The 26,002-nt window shown below is 44.5% G+C and overlaps 1 protein-coding gene across 1 annotated transcript in view; it reads right to left on the bottom strand.

Moving 5' to 3' along the window:
- GAD2 (glutamate decarboxylase 2) overlaps window positions 1-26,002 on the bottom strand; it is a 117,826-nt gene that overhangs the window by 41,502 nt on the left and 50,322 nt on the right. The window contains exon 6 of the mRNA XM_069729593.1: window positions 151-263. Coding sequence (XP_069585694.1) covers window positions 151-263 — 113 coding nt within the window. The remainder of the gene's footprint in view (window positions 1-150; window positions 264-26,002) is intronic.

Here is a 26,002-nt window from a genome sequence, read left to right as displayed (position 1 = left end):
CTTTGAGGGCTGTAAACTTCTTTCTAAATTAAATTCATAGACTGTCAGGAGTTATGTTCAAAATAGAACTCCATTACGTTTGGTACTCCAGATAACAGAGACATTTTTCCAGAGATATTATTTTAGATTTTTATATGATAATTTTTGTACCTGGAGAAAATATTCCATCACCACTTCCTCCAGGCCACCCAATAATTTCTCTCATTTTCTTTAAGGTGACATATTCTAACAGTACAAACACGGGAGCAATTTCATAGGTGAACCTAGAAAAAAAAAAGAAAAAGATTATTTAGAAAATATATGTATTAAAATATTAATATTACAAAAAAATTATTTTTTACATCATAACATAAATGCTAATGGGAATTTTGAAAACAAATTTGGCTTAAATTTTTATTTTCATTTTCTTGTAGCATTGATAAATCAAAATGACATTTTTAGATTTAGAATAATTACAATGGGATTGTAAAGTAGACAAAAATGATGTGCCTTTTAATATAAAACCTTATTCAGTAAAAAAGTTAATCAGTTACTAATGGCAGCCAAACAATTGAATGTAGGACATTTTTTTTTTTTAGAAGGGATCTGTTTTTTTAGGATTAGGGAAATTATTTTGTCTGGTCTAGCTTGTGCTTTGATCTGTGAGGTTGGTAAAAAGATGTAAGGAAAACAGCGCCCATAAGGCCCCATATACATAAGTCTATATAGCTGCTGGCTGGACTATGGTTTTCCCAATCGTTCGGTCGTCAGCTATCTTGTCCATCGCACAAGAGCGCTCAGTTGGTCGATAGAGCTGAGACAGACGTCTTTGGAAGCAGCTTATATTGTAGAAAACAAAAGGATTGACTGAAATCGGACACGCTGGATCTTTCTGTCCTTCGACATCATATATCGGGGGACTGATTCTTTTTTTATGAGGCAAAACATTTCCCTGCCTGTTTTACCTCACAGAAAGAACCAGCTGCGATCCCATGCTGTAATGTCTGTATATGCTCTTTTGCCTCGTCCCCTGCCCAGGAGCTGTGGTATGATTAGATCAAGTTCCTGTATGGTCAGACGCAGCCATTACACAGCACACAGTAGGGACACATTTATAAAAGATTATCTCAGCACAGGAACATTTTTTTAAACACATTCCCCTGTGGAAATTATTATTATTCCAAGATCTATTGACTAAAATATTGATTAAAATTAACTTTACTCATGGGAAAGCCCCTTTAAGTACTTGTGAATTTGTTTATGTAATTTCCCATTTACACAAACTAATAATCAGGAAAGGAGTGTTTGTGTGAATGCTCATTCCCTACTATCAGCCCATTTATCACTCTATAAATGAGAAAAACATTCATTCATCAGCTGTGAAAATGTTAAGTTTAAAAATCATATTATTGGCAGCCAGGTACTGACAATAACTTGATATTCTATGCAAACAGAACAATAGTATTAATGATTGTTCTGTGTGCATGGAATGTCCCCTATCCTGTCCCTTATTAGCTATAAAGCTAATCGGTGGATGTTTAAAGGTATGAATTGGCTCATCTACAGGGGCTGTAGCATAACTGGGAAGGATGGGGTTATTTCCCAGCTCTGCAGTGTTTGATTAGAAGCACCCACAGTGTTTCTCTAAGAAGGCAGGAAGTAGGTTCAATGCGTGGCAGTCTCCTGGGGGAGTGTCTGTCTGCTTGGAGCTGAAGAGAGAGACTTGCCAGAGTCCCTCTCTGAGAAGATTCTGCACAGGCCATGTGAAGAGAACTGCAGGTATCAATGGTTACTATGGACAATGGCTGTTTTGTTTGTTCAAACTGAGGCTAGCTCAGCCATGTATGAGTCGCCAGGGTCTGTTCGACTTAGTCAGTGTCCTGAACAGGTTAGGGATTTAGGTTTATAGGTTTGGTGCTGAGCAGCCTGTAAAAAGGAATAAAAACTGCATGTTTCTGGAACAAATCTGCTTTGCCTGTGTGAACGCTACCTAAGGCCTAATACTTCAAGTACAACCTGAGCGAAACCCGACAGAACCATATGTGTCTGTGTATATATTTAAGCTCTTACATAACAGCCAAAAAAAAAAATTACCAAACAAAAATTAGCTTCTAACAAAGGCAAGATACTCCAATTCCAAGGACTGTGAAGAGGTGATAATGATCACTTAAACACATGCTAATAAAGGAAGAAAAAAATGTTTATCAAATGGAAAGAGGGAGGCATATCTAAAGAAGGATATAATGCTGCCTGCAGAACCTGCAGGGCACGACTCAGATTAGCTAAAGCTGACCATGAATTAAGGCTTGCAAGAGACGTCAAAAGCCAATAAAAAAGGATTTTGGGGATATGTCAAAAATAAAAGAAAAGTAAAAGATGCTATAGGATTTTTACAGGATGAAAATGATGAAATGGTAAGAAAGAATGTTGAGAAGGCCGAACTTTTGAATTCCTATTTTGCATCTGTTTTTTCTCAGAAAGGAAATGTAACATCAACTGATCTCACTGTCCTATTAAAGAAATAGAAGAATCAAGGATATCTATAAACAGAAAGATAGTGAGGAAATACTTAGCTAACATAAATTAATTCAAGTCTCCAGGTCCAGATGAATTACACCCCAGAGTACTGAAGGAGATAGCAGACATTTTTGAATCACTCTCCATAATCCCAGAAGACTGGAGAAGAGCAAATGTTGTTCCTATCTTCAAAAAGGGGAAGAAGGTGGACCCTTGGAACTATAGGCCGGTGAGTCTGACTTCTACTCCAGGAAAGCTCTTTGAACAAATTATTAAACAACATGTATGTAAGTACCTGGATAAGAATGAAGTGATTAACCAGAGTCAGCATGGGTTTGTAACTAATAAGTCATGTCAGACTAACTTAATTTCCTTCTATGACAGAATCACTGACTGGGTGGATCAGTGTTGTGAATTCTGTTGTCAAGCTCCCTCCTGTGGTCATGAATGGTACTTCGGCTGGTTCTGTCCATGGGCTTCCTCTGGTGGTGGTGAGTGGGGCTGCGGCTTCTGAGGTTCCTTCCACAGGTGACGAGGTTAATTCGTTAGCTGGCTGCTCTATTTAACTCCACCTAGATCTTTGCTCCATGCCACCGGTCAATGTTCCAGTATTGGTCTAGTTCACTCCTGGATCGTTCTTGTGACCTGTCTTCCCAGCAGAAGCTAAGTTCCTGCTTGTTTTTCTCTGGTTTGCTATTTTTCTGTCCAGCTTGCAGTTTTGATTGTTGTCTTGCTTGCTGGAAGCTCTGGGACGCAGAGGGAGCGCCTCCACACCGTGAGTCGGTGCGGAGGGTCTTTTTGCGCCCTCTGCGTGGTCTTTTTGTAGTTTTTTGTGCTGACCGCAAAGCTACCTTTCCTATCCTCTGTCTGTTCAGTAAGTCGGGCCTCACTTTGCTAAATCTATTTCATCTCTGTGTTTGTAATTTTCATCTTTACTCACAGTCATTATATGTGGGGGGCTGCCTTTTCCTTTGGGGAATTTCTCTGAGGCAAGGTAGGCTTTATTTTTTCTATCTTTAGGGCTAGCTAGTTCCTTAGGCTGTGTCGAGTTGCATAGGGAGCGTTAGGAGCAATCCACGGCTATTTCTAGTGTGTGTGATAGGATTAGGGATTGCGGTCAGCAGAGTTCCCACGTCTCAGAGCTCGTCCTATATTATCAGTAACTATCAGGTCATTCCGTGTGCTCTTAACCACCAGGTCCATTATTGTCCTGACCACCAGGTCATAACAGATCAGAGAAATGCTGTAGTTATAGTATATCTTGACTTCAGCAAAGCATTTGACAAAGTATCTCACACCATCCTTCTTGAAAAAATGATTAAGTATGGAACGTACAAGGCAACTGTTGGATGCCTTAGGTGGATTCATAACTGGCTTAGTGATCGGACCCAAAGAGTGGTCGTAAATGGCTGCACATCCAGTTGGAAGAATGTCTCAAATGGGGTACCACAGGGTTCTGTCCTGGGCCCTGTATTGTTCAACATCTTTATCAATGATTTAGATGAAGCAATTGAGGGCACACTGATTAATTTTGCTGATGCTACAAAGCTTGGAGGGCTAGCTCTCGAGAAGAGAGAGGATTCAAAAACATATAAGTAAACTGGAGCAGTGGGCAGAAACTAACAGAATGATTTTTAACAAAGAAAATACAAAGTACTACATCTGGGCAATAAAAATGAAAAAAAAGCATATACAGAATGGGAGAAATAGGGCTAAGCAACAGCACATGTGAAAAAGACTTGGGTATGCTAATAGATCATAAACTAAACATGAGTCAACAGTGTGATGCAGCAGCAAAAAAGGAAAATGCAATGATGGGTTGTACTAATAGAAGCATACAGTCTAGATCACGCGAAGTCATTATTGCCCTCTACTCTTCTTTGGTCAGACCTCATCTGGAATACTGTGTCCAGATTTGGGCACATTTTTAAAAAGACATCAACAAACTGGAGCAAGTTCAGAGAAGAGCGACCAGAATGGTGACAGGTCTGCAAACCATGTCCTATGAGGAACGGTTACAGGATTTGGGAATGTTTAGCTTGCAAAAAAAAAGACTGAAAGATACTTAATAGCTGTCTACAAATATCTCAAGGGCTGTCACATTGTAGAATGATCATCTTTATTCTCATTTGGACGAGGAAAGACTAGAAGCAATGGGATGAAACTGAATGGGAAAAGACACAGATTAGATATTAGAAAAAGTTTTTGACAGTTAGGGTGATCAATGAGTGGAACAGGCGTTCACGAGAGGTGGTGAGTTCTCCTTCCATGGAAGTCTTCAAACAGAGGCTAGACAGACATCTGTCTGGGATGATTTAGTGAATCCTGCTTTGAGCAAGGGGGTTGGACCAGATGACCCAGGAGGTCCCTTCCAACTCTATCATTCTATGATTCACTGCTCTTGTGTCATCACAGATCCTGGTGATCACTGATCTATAGCATCCATGTGATACGTTCTGCAGCTGTCTATCATTTTCTTGAACAGCACACTGACCCATAGTGTGCATGGCATGCGCATGTGAATAGCATGTCCTATTCTTGTCCATTTGGTGAATCAACCTTGGCCATTAAAATGTATGGGTATCTGTGTAAAACAGATGAAACGCTAACCAGAGTTCCAACTGAGTTTCATCCATTTTAAAAGAGAACTTGCCATCTGTTTCTTGCTGTCTAAACAATGGACAGCATGGATTGGAGAATGGTTGCCGGATTGCAACCAGGTATTTTATTCTATAAAGCTCTTCAGCATTTCAGAGAAAATTTGCTTTGAAGATACAGTCATAGCAGGAGATCAGGCTAGTTCAACTCCAACCCCGGTCAGCAGATGGACCTGTGACAATCATCTGCAGTGGTGCTGTGAAGAGCCAGCCAGAGGTTGAGCTGGACTAGTCTCATATTCACCTATTGCCCCTGGTCATAGTATAACTTCTCTGTAATGCCAGAGTGTTTCATAGAATAAAATACCTGGTTGAAATCATTCAACCAGGCTCTGGTTCATGCTGACCTGTTCCCTTTAATTGAGGGAAAAAATCGGACTGTGTCTATCAGATGGTAACACATGGATGTGTGAATGTAGTCTAACTTTAAGGTAATTATAAAGGAGAGGTTTTGGACAGTGATGACTTCTAAACAAGAAAATTAGTTAAATCCATCAAAGATTAATTACCAGTTTTGACAAGCTCATGTACTAGAGATATAATACCTTACAAGGAACATTGGTCCACAGTAATTCGATAAAAGCTTATTTGGATTGGCACTACCAACAACATAGATAATAATCATTGTCAAATTGATGCTCCTATTCTCCAACACAAAATATGTAACACTTCCCCCCTCTATCATTTGTCATTTATAGCAATCATGTCTTCTTGTGGGTAGAGAGATAGCTTAGGCACCAAACCTGGGGCTTTACGGCTATTTTTGTACACCATATAGTATGGCCATGAATTAGCTCATTAGAACCTGCCTATTTAGCAAATATTAATGTGAATTATTATTCAGCTCTGTAACTCATAAATATACAGGAATATTTTATTTTTAATAATCTTATACATATCTTATATTTTCTCAACACAATGACTTCATTTTCACGCTTCCCTGGTTTCTATTATATTCATAATTTCCTTTGTCACTGAAGTTAACCTTTTTCTGGAACTGTAGAATTTGCTTGAAGGGAATTGCACTCAGCATGTAAAGACTGATCTATGGTTGTGATACATATATAATATGCTTGTCTTTTTAATAGTTCCAACAATATTTTAATAGTAATGTATTTTAACTTCTACTTTTACATCTAAATATATAAATGTTTGAAAAAGCTTCCTTCTATTAACAAGGTGACTGAGTTACTTTTAATGGGTATAATCTTTACCACCTCATACTACTGTGACTATTTGTCTATACGACTAAGTCCATTATTTTTCCCCTTGTTACTGCATACATCTTATGCATGGAGGTTATATAATAATATTATCTGCTAAGACGGCTTTGTTGTAGAAGAGGTCAGAAGGAGGCAATTAAAAGTAGTTGATATTGGAAAGTTGAAGTGTGTGGCTGAAGCCACTCGTCTTGGTAGAAGAGCCTTTGTAGGTCAGCTCAGAGGCTTGGGGCCCTGGTAAGCATGCTCATGTATTGATTTGGAGTCTGATCGTGTGTGGTAAGACCACATGATGTGCCTAAGGAATCTGTAATAGGCCTGAGAGTATAGTAGGTTTAATGACAATGAGTTGTGTGACCGGGCTTCAGGCAAAATACATTGGGAGCAAATGATGGTGAGCCCCCTTAAATAGAAGCTGCACTGAGTGGCCTTAAATAAGCTACCATGGGATTGCTGGTGAGAGCTAGAGATGGAGACCGAGAGGTTCAAAAGTGCCAGGTTGGTCCCAATCAGTAAGGTCAGATTGTTATCATGAATCGAAGGAGTCAAAAAGTATGAGATCCTTCTAAAGTTTGGGGACCATATCTGTTGTGAATTCTGTTGTCGAACTCCCTCCTGTGGTCGTGAATGGTACTTCGGCGAGTTCTGTCCATGGACTCCCTCTGGTGGCTGTGAGTGGAGCTGCTGCTTCTGAGGGTCCTTCCACAGGTGACGTGATTTATCCTTTGGTTGGCTGCTGTATTTAACTCCACTCAGATCGTTACTCCATGCCAGCTGTCAATGTTCCTGCATTTGTTCAGTTCGCTCTTGGATCTTTCTAGTGACCTGTCTACTTCAGCAGAAGCTAAGTTCCTGCCAGTTATTATTTGTTCATTGTTGCCTTGTCCAGCTGGATATCATGATTTTGCCTTACTAGCTGGAAGCTCTGGGATGCAGAGTGGCATCTCCGCACCGTTAGTCAGTGCGGAGGTCTTTTTGCACACTCTGCGTGGTCTTTTGTAGTTTTTTGTGCTGACCGCAAAGATACCTTTCCTATCCTCTGTCTGTTTAGTAAGTCTGGCCTCCCTTTGCTGAAACCTGTTTCATTTCTGCGTTTGTGACTTTCATCTTTACTCACAGTCAATATATGTGGGGGGCTGCCTTTTCCTTTGGGGAATTTCTCTGAGGCAAGGTAGGCTTTATTTTCTATCTCTAGGGCTAGCTAGCTCTTAGTGCTGTGAAGAGGCGTCTAGGGAGAGTCAGGAACGCTCCACGGCTATTTCTAGTTGTTGTGATAGATTAGGGCCTGCGGTCAGCAGAGCTCCCACATCCCAGAGCTTGTCCTGTGTGAGTTAAACCATCAGGTCGTGCCGGGTGCTCCTAACCACCAGGTCATAACAGTACAGCTGGCCCAAAGTATTAATGCATCTCAATAGAGGGATAAGAGAAGTTCTGAGACCATTTTTTTTCTTCTTTGCACTGTGCTTTGTCTTTCTTTTCCCCTAAACCTTTGGGTGGTTCAGGACACAGGTGTAGATATGGACATTCAAGGTCTGTCCTCTTGTGTGGATCATCTCACTGCAAGGGTACAAAACATTCAAGATTTTGTGGTTCAGAATCCTATGTTAGAGCCTAGAATTCCTATTCCTGATTTATTTTCTGGGGATAGATCTAAGTTTCTGAATTTCAAAAATAATTGTAAACTGTTTCTAGCTTTGAAACCCCGCTCCCCCGGTGACCCCGTTCAACAAGTAAAAATCATTATTTCTTTGTTGCGTGGTGACCCTCAAGACTGGGCATTTTCCCTTGCGCCAGGAGATCCTGCATTGCGTGATGTTGATGCGTTTTTTCTGGCGCTTGGATTGCTTTATGATGAACCAAATTCAGTGGATCAGGCAGAGAAAATCTTGCTGGCTTTGTGTCAGGGTTAGGATGAAGCGGAGGTGTACTGTCAGAAGTTTAGAAAGTGGTCTGTGCTTACTCAGTGGAATGAGTGTGACCTGGCGGCAATTTTCAGAAAGGGTCTTTCTGAAACCCTTAAGGATGTCATGGTTGGATTTCCCACGCCTGCTGGTCTGAATGAGTCTATGTCCTTGGCCATTCAGATCGATCGGCGTTTGCATGAGCGCAAAGCTGTGCACCATCTGGCAGTATTCTCTGAGCATAGGCCTGAGCTTATGCAGTGTGATAGGACTTTGACCAGAGCTGAACGGCAAGAACACAGACGTCGGAATGGGCTGTGTTTTTACTGTGGTGAATCCACTCCTGCTATCTCCGATTGTCCTAAGCGCACTAAGCGGTTCGCTAGGTCTGCCACCATTGGTACGGTACAGTCTAAATTTCTTTTGTCCGTTACTCTGATTTGCTCTTTGTCGTCCTATTCTGTTATGGCATTTGTGGATTCAGGCGCTGCCCTGAATTTGATGGACTTGGAGTTTGCTAGGCACTGTGGTTTTTTCTTGGAGCCCTTGCAGTATCCTATTCCATTGAGAGGAATTGATGCTACGCCTTTGGCCAAGAATAAGCCTCAGTACTGGACTCAATTAACCATGTGCATGGCTCCTGCACATCAGGAGGATATTCGCTTTTTGGTGTTGCATAATCTGCATGATGTGGTCGTTTTGGGGTTGCCATGGCTACAGGTCCATAATCCAGTGTTGGATTGGAAATCTATGTCTGCGTCCGGCTGGGGTTGTCAGGGGGTACATGGTGATGTTCCATTGCTGTCAATTTCGCCTTCCACTCCTTCTGAAGTCCCTGAGTTTTTATCAGATTACCGGGATGTATTTGAAGAGCCCAAATCCGGTGCCCTACCTCCTCATAGGGATTGCGATTGTGCTATTAATTTGATTCCTGGTAGTAAGTTTCCTAAAGGCCGTCTGTTTAATTTATCTGTGCCAGAGCACGCCGCTATGCGGAGTTATATAAAGGAATCCTTGGAGAAGGGTCATATTCGCCCGTCGTCGTCACCATTGGGAGCAGGGTTCTTTTTTGTGGCCAAGAAGGATGGCTCTTTGAGACCTTGTATTGATTACCGCCTTCTTAATAAGATCACTGTCAAATTTCAGTATCCTTTGCCGCTGTTGTCTGATTTGTTTGCTCGGATTAAGGGGGCTAGTTGGTTCACCAAGATAGATCTTCGAGGGGCGTATAATCTTGTGCGAATTAAACAGGGCGATGAATGGAAAACAGCATTTAATACGCCCGAGGGCCATTTTGAGTACCTGGTTATGCCATTCGGGCTTTCTAATGCTCCATCTGTGTTTCAGTCCTTTATGCATGACATCTTCCGAGAGTACCTGGATAGATTCATGATTGTATATTTGGATGACATTTTGGTCTTTTCGGATGATTGGGAGTCTCATGGGAAGCAGGTCAGAATGGTGTTCCAGGTCCTATGTGTGAATTCCTTGTTTGTGAAGGGGTCAAAGTGTCTCTTTGGAGTTCAGAAGGTTTCATTGTTGGGTTTCATTTTTTCCCCTTCTACTATCGAGAAGGACCCTGTTAAAGTTCAGGCCATTTATGATTGGACTCAGCCTACATCTGTGAAGAGCCTGCAGAAGTTCCTGGGCTTTGCTAATTTTTACCGTCGCTTCATTGCTAATTTTTCTAGTATTGCTAAACCGTTGACTGATTTGACCAAGAAGGGTGCTGATGTGGTCAATTGGTCCTCTGCGGCTGTAGAGGCTTTTCAGGAGTTGAAGCGTCGTTTTTCTTCTGCCCCTGTGTTGTGCCAGCCAGATGTTTCGCTCCCGTTTCAGGTCGAGGTTGATGCTTCTGAGATTGGAGCAGGGGCTGTTTTGTCGCAAAGAAGTTCTGATGGCTCGGTGATAAAACCATGTGCCTTCTTTTCTAGAAAATTCTCGTGATGTTGGCAATTGAGAGTTGTTGGCCATGAAGTGGGCATTCGAGGAATGGCGACATTGGCTTGAAGGAGCTAAACATCGCGTGGTGGTCTTGACGGATCACAAGAATTTGACTTATCTCGAGTCTGCCAAACGGTTGAATCCTAGACAGGCTCGATGGTCGCTCTTTTTCTCCCGTTTTGATTTTGTGGTTTCATACCTTCCGGGATCTAAGAATGTGAAGGCTGATGCCCTGTCAAGGAGTTTTGTGCCTGACTCTCCGGGTGTTCCAGAGCCGGCGGGTATTCTTAAAGAGGGGGTAATTTTGTCTGCCATCTCCCCTGATTTGCGGCGCGTGCTGCAGAAGTTTCAGGCTGATAGACCTGACCGTTGTCCTACGGAGAAACTGTTTGTCCCTGATAGATGGACTAGTAGAGTTATCTCTGAGGTTCATTGTTCGGTGTTGGCTGGTCATCCTGGAATCTTTGGTACCAGAGATTTGGTGGCTAGATCCTTTTGGTGGCCTTCTTTGTCACGGGATGTGCGTTCTTTTGTGCAGTCCTATGGGACTTGTGCTCGGGCTAAGCCCTGCTGTTCTCGTGCCAGTGGGTTGCTTTTGCCCTTGCCGGTCCCGAATAGGCCATGGACGCATATTTCCATGGATTTTATTTCTGATCTCCCTGTTTCTCAAAGGATGTCGGTCATTTGGGTGGTTTGTGATCGCTTCTCTAAGATGGTCCATTTGGAACCCTTGTCTAAATTGCCTTCCTCCTCTGATTTGGTGCCATTGTTTTTCCAGCATGTGGTTCGTTTGCATGGCATTCCGGAGAACATCGTCTCGGACAGAGGTTCCCAGTTTGTTTCAAAGTTTTGGCGGTCCTTTTGTGCTAAGATGGGCATTGATTTGTCTTTTTCCTCGGCTTTCCATCTTCAGACTAATGGCCAAACCGAACGAACTAATCAGACTTTGGAAACATATCTGAGATGCTTTGTTTCTGCTGATCAGGATGATTGGGTGTCCTTCTTGCCTTTGGCTGAGTTCGCCCTTAATAATCGGCTACTTTAGTTTCTCCTTTTTTCTGTAATTCTGGTTTCCATCCTCGTTTCTCTTCAGGGCAGGTTGAGCCTTCGGACTGTCCTGGTGTGGATACGGTGGTGGACAGGTTGCAGCAGATTTGGACTCATGTGGTGGACAATTTGACATTGTCCCAGGAGAAGGCTCAACGCTTCGCTAACCGCCGGCGCTGTGTTGGTCCCCGACTTCGTGTTGGGGATTTGGTTTGGTTGTCATCTCGTCATGTTCCTATGAAGGTTTCCTCTCCTAAGTTTAAGCCTCGTTTCATTGGGCCATATAAAATTTCTGAAGTTCTTAATCCTGTGTCATTTCGTTTGGACCTTCCAGCTTCTTTTGCCATCCATAATGTGTTCCATAGCTCGTTGTTGCGGAGATACGTGGCGCCTATGGTTCCCTCCATTGATCCTCCTGCCCCGGTGTTGGTCGAGGGGGAGTTGGAGTATGTGGTGGAGAAGATTTTGGATTCTCGTGTTTTGAGACGGAAACTCCAGTACCTGGTCAAGTGGAAGGGTTATGGTCAGGAAGATAATTCCTGGGTTTTTGCCTCTGATGTTCATGCTGCCGATCTAGTTCCTGCCTTTCATTTGGCTCATCCTGATCGGCCTGGGGGCTCTGGTGAGGGTTCGGTGACCCCTCCTCAAGGGGGGGGTCCTGTTGTGAATTCTGTTGTCGAACTCCCTCCTGTGGTCGTGAATGGTACTTCGGCGAGTTCTGTCCATGGACTCCCTCTGGTGGCTGTGAGTGGAGCTGCTGCTTCTGAGGTTCCTTCCACAGGTGACGTGATTTATCCTTTGGTTGGCTGCTGTATTTAACTCCACTCAGATCGTTACTCCATGCCAGCTGTCAATGTTCCTGCATTTGTTCAGTTCGCTCTTGGATCTTTCTGGTGACCTGTCTACTTCAGCAGAAGCTAAGTTCCTGCCAGTTATTATTTGTTCATTGTTGCCTTGTCCAGCTGGATATCATGATTTTGCCTTACTAGCTGGAAGCTCTGGGATGCAGAGTGGCATCTCCGCACCGTTAGTCGGTGCGGAAGTCTTTTTGCACACTCTGCGTGGTCTTTTGTAGTTTTTTGTGCTGACCGCAAAGATACCTTTCCTATCCTCTGTCTGTTTAGTAAGTCTGGCCTCCCTTTGCTGAAACCTGTTTCATTTCTGCGTTTGTGACTTTCATCTTTACTCACAGTCAATATATGTGGGGGGCTGCCTTTTCCTTTGGGGAATTTCTCTGAGGCAAGGTAGGCTTTATTTTCTATCTCTAGGGCTAGCTAGCTCTTAGTGCTGTGAAGAGGCGTCTAGGGAGAGTCAGGAACGCTCCACGGCTATTTCTAGTTGTTGTGATAGATTAGGGCCTGCGGTCAGCAGAGCTCCCACATCCCAGAGCTTGTCCTGTGTGAGTTTAACCATCAGGTCGTGCCGGGTGCTCCTAACCACCAGGTCATAACACATATCTGAGAAAGTGTTGGTTGTGTCAAATTTCTATTGTGAGAGAAAAGAAAGACCAGTGGATAATGAGAGTTGACAGCCTTGAGGCCTGTGAAGCGGCCTATTTCTTCTTGTCCTTTGGAATAAGTAGACTTGGGTGGTGAAGAGAGTCAGGCCCATTCAAGATAAGCCAATTGACCTGTAAAAAGTGAGGGACAAGCTGTTTGGAAGCCTAGAGAAAGTTCTGTGAGGTCTATAGTAATGTGAAGTAAGAGGGCTAATGCTTTGGTGATCTATGTCGGATTAAGATGACACTTTTGTATGGTACTCTTACAATTTTACTACTGTACTGATGCTGTTGCAAATAGAGTTGAGCTTTTCTATGGTATGGTGCCCCATGCTGACCAGTGCTGGTGTAAGCAGGTGACCGGATGCAATGCACAGGCAAAACACAAGGCAGAAATAACCATTTTCATTTTATGGTGGGAATTGTAATAATTATAGCTACGTCGATGAATGTTAGACAGGGTAATTACAGCAAGAAATACACCAAAACAAATATATAAAGAATCCTCAGGTTCACTCTAGCTACTAAAACAGTGTCTGGTTTTATGTTCCTATAACTTCTGACAAAGAGATTGACAGCTAGTCCTAGAGAAAATTACTGTATTATAGCTTCTTCTAACAGACCTTAGCCAGGGTTAGGTTCTTCTCGTGAGGCCAAAATTCCTCCTGACAAAGTCTAACAAGCCTTCGCTTCAAAAGGCCCCACCCTGTCTGTTGCATTAGACCAGACAAACCCATGTACGTCGGTACTGGAAGCAATGGCCTGGCTCACTCGTGCATCCAGTTTATCACCGCAGACATAACCCAAGCGGAGTCTTCTACTGGATCTTCAGTCTCTTGTGCCTGGAGAGATGGCCTGGCCTCAGCTCTTGACTGGTGTAATCTGAACTCCAGGTTTTGATGGGCGCAGGTCAAGTTTTCGGGCCTTAACTAGTGCAGTCTGGATTCTGGAGCTTGCCTGGCATGGATCGGGTCTTTGAGTCCTGACGAATATTGTCTGTATTCCAAATCTCGCTTGGCACCACAGTGTTCTGATTACAGAAGTGCCACAGCCCATTGCCTCAGTCAATCTTCTTCTGTCACCTACTTCTCAGAGCCTTTCTTGATACACATTCTGTCCGTTCCTTCATTTGGCGCCAAATCTCCTCACATTTTGATGTGATGGTCTTTTGTATTATGAACTGCATTGTTAAGGTCGCCTCACCTGGTTCTTCCTCCTTGAAGCTCTCCCTCTTCTGATTAGTTACACAGGGTCTCGTTTGGACAGTAGATGGCAATTTTATTGCACAAATACCGCACAGTACTGGTGATTTTTTTCTGTTATGTCTCGTCTTCTTACAGTGGGGCCAAGACAGTATTGACCACTTGGATATCTGGTACCATATTTCTGTTTTTCAGAGTGTTTGCCATATTTTCTGCCATTGTTAGGAGAGAATTTTCTGAAATGGGTCATGAGAACTCATGGAGCCACTGAGAAAATATAACTCCCACGCCAATGCGCTTGAAACCTACCTTCACCTGAGCTGCAGGCTGGGTGGGCAGGTTTCTGTCGGATCGGCAACACAACTCTGTGATTTTACCTTCAGTGAGAGCCACTTAGAAATAGTAAGCAGCGCTCACTAGGGTGGTGGCTCCTATCGCTTGCATAAAGGCACCGTCTCTTCACAAAAAACCATGACTACAACTAAGGACCATGGTGCACACTCTCACTACGCCAGTTTTGATGGCGAAGAGGCACCAAATTCATTAAGAGGCGCATGCCACTTAATGAATTTGGTGCCTCATCTGTGTAGATTGTGCCTCCGTGCGCCGGGCCAGAAATGTTACTCGAGTCGTGGACTGGAGTAACATTTGTGATGCTAAAAAAACACCACTTTTCATGAGTTGGATGGGCAGGCTGGACAGGCGTCCCACCCCAGCTCCTCTCCAGCTCTGCTCATTCTGTCACAGCTGATTCAAGGTGTTGTGAAAATGCCAAAGGTTGCAACTGCATGTTACAAAAAATGTAAAACTTTTCGAAGCCTTTACAACACTTTTGTGGAGTAAAAACGTTGACAAATTGGCCCCTATGTGTAGCGGTAGCAAGCAAAGTATTTTTGGGCACTGAGTCTGTAGAAATAGTAATAGCATGCCCTGGCAAAGCAGTAAGCATTTGGGCTTCTGGGCAACATAACGCACATAATTAGGGGGCACTTGCAGGGGGGAAGGCACAAAATAATGGGGCACTGGGAGGACAGAAAGCACAAAATTAGGGGACACTGAGAGGTTAGAAAGTACAAATTAGGGGGCACGGGCAGGACAGAAAGCATGGCGTTACGGGACATTGGCAGGATAGACAGCACAGTTTAAAGATTACTTGCAACACTACAATCACACTATTAAAGGCATTGCAGACACACTAGGCACAGTCTAACGGTTGACAAAGGTAACATATTGTGGGAAACCACAAGCAATAAACTGAGGTTAGCAGCCAGCACAGTATTGGGGAGGAATTGCTGCCTGCTACAGTGTTAGAGATACTGTTCTAGTAGAGCACCTCTTCATAGTAACAGGCGAAGGGAGCAAAGGGACTGCTTGATGGCAAATGGGAAATGGTTCTGTGGGCTGCACAAACTCAACTACCAGCTATACTTTAGATTATTGGAACCAAGAGATTGTATGGGGCTATCTGCATGACATTGTACCATACCGCACATACCGGTGCATTGCTGGTCTAGCTGAAGACATTAGAAACTAACTCACAAATACTGCACTTAAATAAAGAATGGAACTTTCTAAATTGTCTTCCTGTTCTCCTTTTCTACCTTCACGTTTTTGCTCTTATTTTACTTCTTAACTGTAATTGACCTATAATTAGTTCCTAATTGACTCTGTTTTAGAAGGCTTCATGGTACAGTTTGATCGTGCTCAGCCCGGTACTAATTATAATTTGTCCCAAGCCACTAATTATAGTACCAATCAAAGATTATTGAGGATATTCTTGTGTATACAGTGTTACCAACTGTAAACTATATATATATAGAACAGATACAGTACAGACCAAAAGTTTGGACACACCTTCTCATTTAAAGATTTTTCTGTATTTTCATGACTCTGAAAATTGTAAATTCTCACTGAAGGCATCAAAACTATGAATTAACACATATGGAATTATATACTTAACAAAAAAGTGTGAAACAACTGAAAATATGCCTTATATTCTAGGTTCTTCAAAGTAGCCACCTTTTGCTTTGATGACTGTGTGACGCCCAGGAGACCGGGATACCCAGCACCGGACCAATGGAGTCTGTCTCTTGAGGGGGATGTCACGGGTGGCTTGACCCGGTGCTGTGGCCTCAGGCAGTGCACAGTGTAAGGGGTATCATGGGGGGACAGGCACTTACTTGATCAGCAGCAGGTTCTCCCAGCGGTGACGATCCCGATCCTGGATAGATGGCTATTGTCCAAATGAAAGACTGAGGCACTGAAACGTTTAACCAGTTTACTTTAACATAAAAGGATTTACAACCAGTCCTGTCACCGGAGTCTGTATGGGAACTCTGAGTTACTTTGACCCTGCCGGGGTCTTCGCCTCTTATTGTGCGCAATTTCTGTGTGGCCCTGCTGCTGTATGTGAACTGGCTGCTGGCCCAATCTGTCCCCTCCGGGTCCTGGTTCGACGGGCAACCCGAGTCCTTTTATCGGTTTACCCCCTCTGGGAGTACCGCTGAACTCTGTGTCTGTTGCTGCGTCCGGCCCTAGTGAAGCTGATATCACCTCACGTTTTTCCGGTTGCTGTATTATATATAATGAATACAGCCACGGATCCGGTATCCGTCTTTGCGCCTGTTCTGGGTAGTGATTAATGCTACCCGGTTCTCACAATGTCCTTTTTCTCTATCCCTCTTCTCCTCAGGCCGGTGATTTAGGCCTGGTAACAGTCACAGGGCTGTTAGAGATTCAACTGTATGACCTCTCACTATCAGCTCCTTGGCCCAACTGCCATTTCTTCTCTCAGACCAGAATGGATCAAGGGGAGTGAGGAGGTGGTGATGGCGAACTCAGTCGAGGGGTTCAAGAGAGGCCTGGATGTCTTCCTGGAGCAGAACAATATTGTATCATACAATTATTAGGTTCTGTAGAAGGACGTAGATCTGGGTATTTATTATGATGGAATATAGGCTGAACTGAATGGACAAATGTCTTTTTTCGGCCTTACTAACTATGTTACTATGTTACTATGTTACTATGAGTCTCTGGAGCTCCCCCTTCTGGCCGGAGGTGGTAGTGCAGTCTTGCTATTTTAGTATTTGTACTTACTGTCAGTAACTATTTTTGTGGCAAATACCCCTAGGGGTGCCACATTCCCCCTTAGTTAAGAACAGTACTCCGGGACTGTGGGACAATAACATTTTGAAATAACAATTAATATGTACAGAGTCTTAAAAATGAAAAGTTACAAAAACCACTCAAGGAAACAAAAATAGAGTTCTGTAAAAAGTCACTTCAAATAGCGTCCATTAATACAGTTCTATCCTTGAAGGTATTAGGAACGGCACTGTACTTAGTGTCCAGGAATTTAGTTCCATTTTTCCAACGGAGTTATCAATATAAAGTCTAAAGAAAGTTCAAAAAGAGCAAAAAGCAAAGTTCAAAAAGCAGTCTTTCCGGAGCTTTGATTTAGTGCCTCCGGGCTGATAAAAAGTTCAAGAATATGCAATAAGTTCATACAGACAAGTCTCTGTAGGCACTGGGCTTAAACGTTGCAGACTGATAGCAATGACTATACTACATTTTCTGTTTAACTATATACGGCATAACATATATACAATTCACATTATGAGCTTTATAGTTGGTAATCTGCATACCTGGCCGGTAATTGACCCTGGGTACTACGCTGTGATCTACGTAATAGCGGTGTCTCTTCATGTGGTGTACTACTGTCTACTGCGGATGTAGCATCTGCCCGCTCTGCTAAAGATAATTCCACGACTATGGAGTTGGCAAGTCCACCGTGAATGGGATTACTCTGACCAGGAATCTGTTCTTCCTGGCCTGGAACCTCCTGTAGTACGGGGTCAGCCTCTTCCTGTCTTGGGACTTCTGGTATTGGGTTCGGTGTTGGGTAAAAGGCCACCATGGGAACCACTACTGCACCATGGTATGTTAGTAGGGTTTTGGGAAAGTCTCCTATACAGGTGTGATACACTTCCTCTTCTTTTTCCTTTACTGGTTGAACCTGTATGGGTTGAATAACTTCTGGTTCTGGCTGGACAACGTCTGGCTCTTTCAATGCTTCCGGACATAATTTAAGATTGTCTCTTGACACTAGTACAGATGTTAAGCCTCCGTTTTTGCTAATGAGACACATTTTAGGATTATCCACTCTTGTTGGTAAAACTGTGTAGGGTACGGCTTCCCACTGATTGTCCAGTTTATTGGTTCGACGATTTCTCTTGAGCACTTGGTCACCCGGTCTTAATGGGGTCGCTAGAGCATTCTGGTTGAAAGTTCGCTCTTGTCTTTCTCTAGTTTGCTGAAGGCTTCTTTCCACACTCTCTTGCACTTGGCGATACTGCTTTTGCCGTATGATATCCCAATTGGAGTCTTGAACTTCTGCGTCTGGTTTCAGAATTCCCATTTCTAGATCGATTGGTAATTGGCCGGGTCTTGCACGCATAAGGTAAGCTGGGGTGCAGTTGGTGGAGCTCACCGGGACATGATTATACAGATCCACCAAGTCAGGCAATTTCTCTGGCCATTGATTCCTTTCTGTCTCAGGTAAAGTCTTTAGTAGGTCTATTACAATATGGTTCATCTTCTCGCATAAGCCGTTTGTTTGTGGATGATAGGCCGTCGTCCGGATCTTTTTGCAACCATACATATTACAGAATTCTCTGAAGATCTCTGATTCAAAGGCTGTACCTTGGTCGGTGAGAACCTGTTCCGGATATCCATGGGGTCTACAAAAGTACGTTTGGAACGCTTTGGCTGCTGTTTTTGCTGTCAGATCTTTTACGGGTACTACTACCAAGAAACGTGAATAATGGTCTACGATGGTCAAGGCATAGACATAGCCGGACCGGCTTGGTGTCAACTTCACGTGGTCCATGGCTACAAGTTCAAGTGGTTGTTTGGTGATTATGGGCTGCAGTGGTGCTCTTTGGTTCTTTTGATCGTTTCTTCTGAGGTTGCACGGGCCACAATTTCTGCACCACTGTTCAATTGATTTTCTCATCCCGACCCAATAAAATCTTTCTCTTAGAAGTACTTCTAACTTTTTCCAACCGAAGTGACCAGCACCATTATGGTAAGCTTCGAGGACCATCTTCACATCTTGTTTAGGCACAATAATCTGCCAAACCAATTCATGTGTTTTCGGATTGGTGTATCTTCTACAGAGCTTCCCTTGATACAGGAACATTTTGCCTCTCTCTTTCCAGAGTTGATGCGTCTCTTCTGGGGCATCCTCATCGGGATATGCACTTTGCTCAGTCAGCAGTTCCTTCACCAACTTCACAGCCGGATTGCTGTCTTGGGTGTCAGCCCATCTATGGTGTGCTAACGGATTAAAATTCACCTCTTGTTGTTTCTGATAGGTACTTGACTGATGATGTTTTGCCTTGGGACGATGGAAGGCTGGTAGTTCAATTTCTTCAAGCTCCCCCGTTTCCTCTTCTACATCTCTCAAGTGTGGCATCCGGGATAGGGCATCGGCATTTCCATTCTTGCGACCTGCTCGATACTTGATTATGAAGTTGTAATTAGATAACTGGGCTATCCATCGCTGTTCTAACGCACCTAATTTAGCTGTGTCCAGGTGGGTCAACGGATTGTTGTCAGTATAGACAATAAATTCTGCAGCGGCCAGATAGTGTTTGAAACGCTCCGTCACAGCCCAAACTACTGCCAGTAGTTCCAATTTGAAGGAGCTGTAATTTTCTGAATTTCTTTCAGTAGGCCGGAGCTTTCTACTTGCAAAGGCGATGACTTTCTCCCGACCTTCTTGCTTTTGTGACAGCACCGCTCCTAGTCCCACATTACTGGCATCGGTGTAGAGGATGAAAGGTTTATGGTAATCTGGGTATGCCAGAACCTCTTCTCCGGTTAGTGCCTTCTTTAGTTGTTCAAAGGAGTCTTCCCTTTCGTCGTTCCACTGAAAAGGAGGGTTTCGGTTTGAAGGTTTCTTCGTCTGCCCTACCAAGGTGTCTTGCAAGGGTGCTGCCAACTTGGTAAATCCTTTTATAAATCTGCAAAGTAACCCACCAATCCCAGGAATTGTCTCACTTCTTTTGCGCTGGTAGGTCTTGGCCAATCCCTTATGGCGCTTATTTTCTCGGGATCTGGTGCTACTCCCTCCGAACTCACGATGTGTCCCAGGTACTGTACCTTTGGCTTGAGAAGGTGACATTTGGATGGCTTGACTTTCATGCCATACCTGGATAAGGCTTCGAACACTTCTGCCAGGTCTATTAAGTGTTGTTCGTAAGTCATTGAGTAGACGATCACATCATCTAGGTACAGGAGGACGGTCTCGAAGTTCTTGTGTCCGAGGCAGCATTCCATCAGCCGCTGGAAGGTACCGGATGCGTTGCAGAGTCCGAACGGCATGCGATTAAATTCACATAGACCCATTGGTGTGGTGAATGCCGTCTTTTCCTTATCTCTCTCAGCCACAGGGACTTGCCAATACCCGCTTGTTAAGTCTAAGGTGGAAAAATAATTAGCAGATTTCAAAGCAGTTAAGGACTCTTCTATCCTAGGCAAGGGGTAGGCGTCTTTATGGGTGATGTTATTAATCTTCCGGTAGTCTACGCACATTCTCATGGTTCCGTCCTTTTTTTTGACAATCACTAGAGGGGCCGCCCAGGGGCTACAGCTGTCTCTTATTACCCCGGCCTGTTTCATTTCCCTCAGCATATCTTTTGCACATTGATAGTGAGCGGGCGGTATGGGTCTATATCTTTCTTTTATTGGGGGATGGTCACCTGTGGGGATTGTGTGTTCTACCCCTTCTATCCGTCCGAAGTCCAATGGGTGTTTACTGAAGACTTGTTCATATTCCGTCACTAGCCTATAAACCCCTTGTTTTTGATGGGTAGGTGTTGAATTTATGCCCACGTGTAGCTGTTGGCACCAATCCTCCATTTCTCCATCTGAGCCATTGCCTTCCACCTGACAGGTTGGTTTTAAGGGCTCAATGGTTGTGATGGCATTGTTGTCAACAGTATATAGCTTTGCCATTGTAGCATACCTTGGCAAAGTGACCTCTTCCTCTCCACAGTTCAAAAGTCGTACCGGCACTCGTCCCCGGTGTACCTCGACTATCCCTCGTGCTGTGAGTATAGTGGGCCTGCTGTCGGTGTACACTGGTTCTATTAAGGCTTGATAATCTCGTCCCTTAGTACCAATGGCTGCTCTACACCATACCAGCATTTCTTTTTTTGGTGGGATTACAATAGACGTTGGATCACTTACCCTCACACTGCCGATTTCTCCACCTGCAACTTCTACCTGTTGCCTTAACATCAATACTTTTATTTCCCTCCGGAGAACTCTCTGCTGGCAGGATTGGGCAGTTTCAGCAATTTGCTGTAAGACAGAAATGACTTCGGAAAAGCAGTTCTCTAACACATTCATTCCTATCAATACAGTTGGTTCACAGTTCCGCCGGTCAACATCAACAACAATTATACCCTGTTTCTTCAGTTCTACTTTACCAATCTTTATGGTCATCTCCCTGAATCCTAGTTTCGGTACCAACTTACCATTACTGGCCCATATATCTAGTTCAACATCAGAGGGCCCTTTATCAATATCTGCATCAGCCCAGTACCTCTTATAAAGGATATACGGTATAGATGAAATCTGGGAACCTGTGTCCAGCAAAGCGTTGAGGGGAATTCCGTCCAGCACGATCGGGATAATGGGTCGTCCTCCGATGTACCTGTCGTGCCAGGGTGTTGGGCCTTGAAAGTTCATTCCTGCGAAGCGGCCCGCATTCCCAGGGGATTCCCGTTTAAATCACAATCTCGTGCAAAGTGGCCTGGCTGCTGGCAACGGCGGCAAATGGGCTGTCCATCCGGTTGGTAGCGGTCGCGGGGTTGTCCTCTCCATGTCGGGTATCTCCGGGGTCTCATCCATGGAACATCCTCTCTACAGTTTGCCAACTTCATCTTGTGTCCTCTCATCTCCTGCATGGTTTTAGCCATTGAAGCAACAACATCAGCTAAAGAGTCAAGCTTTTGTTGAAGAGCCTCATTAGTACTGGGCCCCAGGGGCTTAGCAATGGCCCCAGACATAGCTGATGTCACTGGCACTCCCTGTTGTTGAGGTGCCTCTGCCATGGGTTGCGCAGGATCCTGATCCCGAGGTGCCTCTGCCAGCTGGAGACGTATAGCGCTCTCCTTTAATTGGGCAAATGTCAATTCAGGGTTCTTAAAAACAAGCATGCTCACATGCCCCCGGTGAGAAGGGGTGTAGAGTCCCTCAATAAATTGATCTCTTAGCAGTTTATCCGCTCCGGTGTTAAAAATGGGTTCAGCCAGTGTAAGTGATTTAAGGGCTTCCTGCAGGTTTAAGGCAAAGTCTCTCACGCCCTCATTAGCTTTTTGTTTGCAATTAAAGAATCGTATTTTAGCTTTGCTGCTGGCCGTGGTTTCAAATGTAGCTTTTAATCCAGCAAATATGCGTTCAACAGTGCCTTTTAGATCAGCTGCCCATGCTGTGACTTCTCGCTTAGCATGGCCACTTAACTGCATCATCAGGAGACTAACACGCTGAACTTCACCCACAGGGAACATGTCAAAATGGGCCAGCATCTTTTCTCTGAAATCGTCAAGGGTATTAGGCTCACCTTCATACATTGGAAGCCATGGGACACCCGGGGTATATGGCATCAGCACCGGCATGATGGGCGCCACTCCTTGCACCGCTGCGCTGCCGGACTCTCTATTGACACTCTGTCTTTCAGCTGCATTAGCGTTGGCGGGTGCTGCGGCGTCTCCGTGCTGCGACATACTGTGCCCCCTTAGTTAATCCGGACCCTTCCGGTCCTCCGCTTCCGTCGGGATAGTGTAGATTCATTCCGCTGTGCAGCAGGATCGATTTTCCCCTTGCTCTGATGTCAGAGCGCTCAGCTTGGTGCCGCCCACAATGACACGCCCCCTGCTGCTCCCACCCACAGCGCTCTGTAATGGCGGATTCTGAAGTTTTTCAGTTAGACTGGGGCTCAGGTGATGGCGTAGCTCAATTAACAGTCTCGTGCCTAACGGTTATGAAGTGATTACCTCAGGGGATGGCGGCCATCTTTACTCCATTATAACCAATGGGGAAAAGTCACTTTCAATAGTTTTCAATGGGGAATGGATTTTTCTTTAATAAAGTCAATTTTCAAGATTTTTCATCCCAGTTTTCACAGTTTTGGGCTCCAATCACGGCACACAATACCCGGTATACGGGCTGGCTAGATCCTGTTCGTGACGCCAATTGTGACGCCCAGGAGACCGGGATACCCAGCACCGGACCAATGGAGTCTGTCTCTTGAGGGGGATGTCACGGGTGGCTTGACCCGGTGCTGTGGCCTCAGGCAATGCACAGTGTAAGGGGTATCATGAGGGGACAGGCACTTACTTGATCAGCAGCAGGTTCTCCCAGCGGTGACGATCCCGATCCTGGATAGATGGCTATTGTCCAAATGAAAGACTGAGGCACTGAAACGTTTAACCAGTTTACTTTAACATAAAAGGATTTACAACCAGTCCTGTCACCGGAGTCTGTATGGGAACTCTGAGTTACTTTGACCCTGCCGGGGTCTTCGCCTCTTATTGTGCGCAATTTCTGTGTGGCCCTGCTGCTGTATGTGAACTGGCTGCCGGCCCAATCTGTCCCCTCCGGGTCCTGGTTCGACGGGCAACCCGAGTCCTTTTATCGGTTTACCCCCTCTGGGAGTACCGCTGAACTCTGTGTCTGTTGCTGCGTCCGGCCCTAGTGAAGCTGATATCACCTCACGTTTTTCCGGTTGCTGTATTATATATAATGAATACAGCCACGGATCCGGTATCCGTCTTTGCGCCTGTTCTGGGTAGTGATTAATGCTACCCGGTTCTCACAATGTCCTTTTTCTCTATCCCTCTTCTCCTCAGGCCGGTGATTTAGGCCTGGTAACAGTCACAGGGCTGTTAGAGATTCAACTGTATGACCTCTCACTATCAGCTCCTTGGCCCAACTGCCATTTCTTCTCTCAGACCAGAATGGATCAAGGGGAGTCTCTGGAGCTCCCCCTTCTGGCCGGAGGTGGTAGTGCAGTCTTGCTATTTTAGTATTTGTACTTACTGTCAGTAACTATTTTTGTGGCAAATATCCCTAGGGGTGCCACAACTGCTTTGCACACTCTTGGCATTCTCTTGATGAGATTCAAGAGGTAGTCACCGGGAATGGTCTTCCAACAATCTTGAAGGAGTTCCTAGAGATGCTTAGCACTTGTTGGCCCTTTTGCCTTCACTCTGTGGTCCAGCTCACCCCAAACCATCTCGATTGGGTTCAGGTCTGGTGACTGTGGAGGCCAGGTCATCTGGCGTAGCACCCCATCACTCTCCTTCTTGGTCACTAGCCCTTACACAGCCTGGAGGTGTGTTTGGGGTCATTGTCCTGTTGAAAAACAAATGATGGTCCAACTAAACGCAAACCGGATGGAATAGCATGCCGCTGAAAGATGCTGTGGTAGCCATGCTGGTTCAGTGTGCCTTCAATTTTAAATAAATCCCAAACAGTGTCACCAGCAAAGCACCCCCACACCATCACACCTCCTCCTCCATGCTTGACGATGGGAACCAGGCATGTAGAGTCCATCCGTTCACCTATTCTGCGTCGCACAAAGACACGGTGGATGGAACCAAAGATCTCAAATTTGGACTCATCAGACCAAAGCACAGATTTCCACTGGTCTAATGTCCATTCCTTGTGTTCTTTAGCCCAAACAAGTCTCTTCTGCTTGTTGCCTGTCCTTAGCAGTGGTTTCCTAGCAGCTATTTTACCATGAAGACCTGTTGCACAAAGTCTCCTCTTAACAGTTGTTGTAGAGATGTGTCTGCTGCTAGAGCTCTGCGTGGCATTGGCCTGGTCTCTAATCTGAGCTGCTGTTAACCTGCGATTTTGTGAGGCTGGTGACTCGGATAAACTTATCCTCAGAAGCAGAGGTTACTCTTGGTCTTCCTTTCCTGGGGCGGTCCTCATGTGAGCCAGTTTCTTTGTAGCGCTTGATGGTTTTTGCAACTGCACTTGGGAACACTTTCAAAGTTTTCCCAATTTTTCGGACTGACTGACCTTCATTTCTTAAAGTAATGATGGCCACTCGTTTTTCTTTACTTATCTGCTTTTTTCTTGCCATAATACAAATTCTAAGGCCGCCGTCACACATGCGAGTTTTACGGACGTAAGAGCGCAGAATCTACGTCCGTAAAACTCACAAAAAATACGGCACAATTATTCTCTATGCCCCTGCTCCTATTTGCCGTATTTTACTGATCAGTATTATACGGCTTTCTACGGCCGTACAAAATCGCAGCATGCTGCGTTTGTCACCGTACTGCGCAAGAAATACGCCAATGAAAGTCTATGGAAGCGTGAAAAATACGGATTACACACGGACAAGCAGTGTGATTTGCGAGAAATACGCAGCGCTGTTAGAGAGAAAAGCCGGTAATTCAGTGCGGTGTACAGTAAAATCACACTGACAGCTTACAGTAGAATAGGTAGAATAAATGTGTACACATAGAATAGGTATATATATGTCAGTGAGACACATATATGTATATATATTAATATTTATTCCAGCGCTAGACAGCTTGAAAGCCGGTAATTCAATTACCGGCTTTTTCCTTCTCCTTCCTAAAACCCGACATGATTTGAGACATGGTTTACATACAGTAAACCATGTCTTCTCTCCATTTTTTTTGCAGATTCCACACTACTAATGTCAGTAGTGTGTATCTGCAAAATTTGGCCGTTCTAGCTCTTAAAATAAAGGGTTAAATGGCGGAAAAAATTGGCGTGGGCTCCCGCGCAATTTTCTCCGCCAGAGTAGTAAAGCCAGTGACTGAGGGCAGATATTAATAGCCTGGAGAGGGTCCACGGTTATTGGCCCCCCCCTGGCTAAAAATATCTGCCCCCAGCCACCCCAGAAAAGGCACATCTGGAAGATGCGCCTATTCTGGCACTTGGCCACTCTCTTCCCATTCCCGTGTAGCGGTGGGATATGGGG

This window comes from Ranitomeya imitator, chromosome 6 (genome assembly GCF_032444005.1).
Source record: "Ranitomeya imitator isolate aRanImi1 chromosome 6, aRanImi1.pri, whole genome shotgun sequence".
In the NCBI taxonomy this organism is placed as follows: Eukaryota; Metazoa; Chordata; class Amphibia; order Anura; family Dendrobatidae; genus Ranitomeya; species Ranitomeya imitator.
The sequence above is the reverse complement of the archived record's forward strand: the minus strand, read 5'-3'. Positions and strand labels throughout refer to the sequence as shown.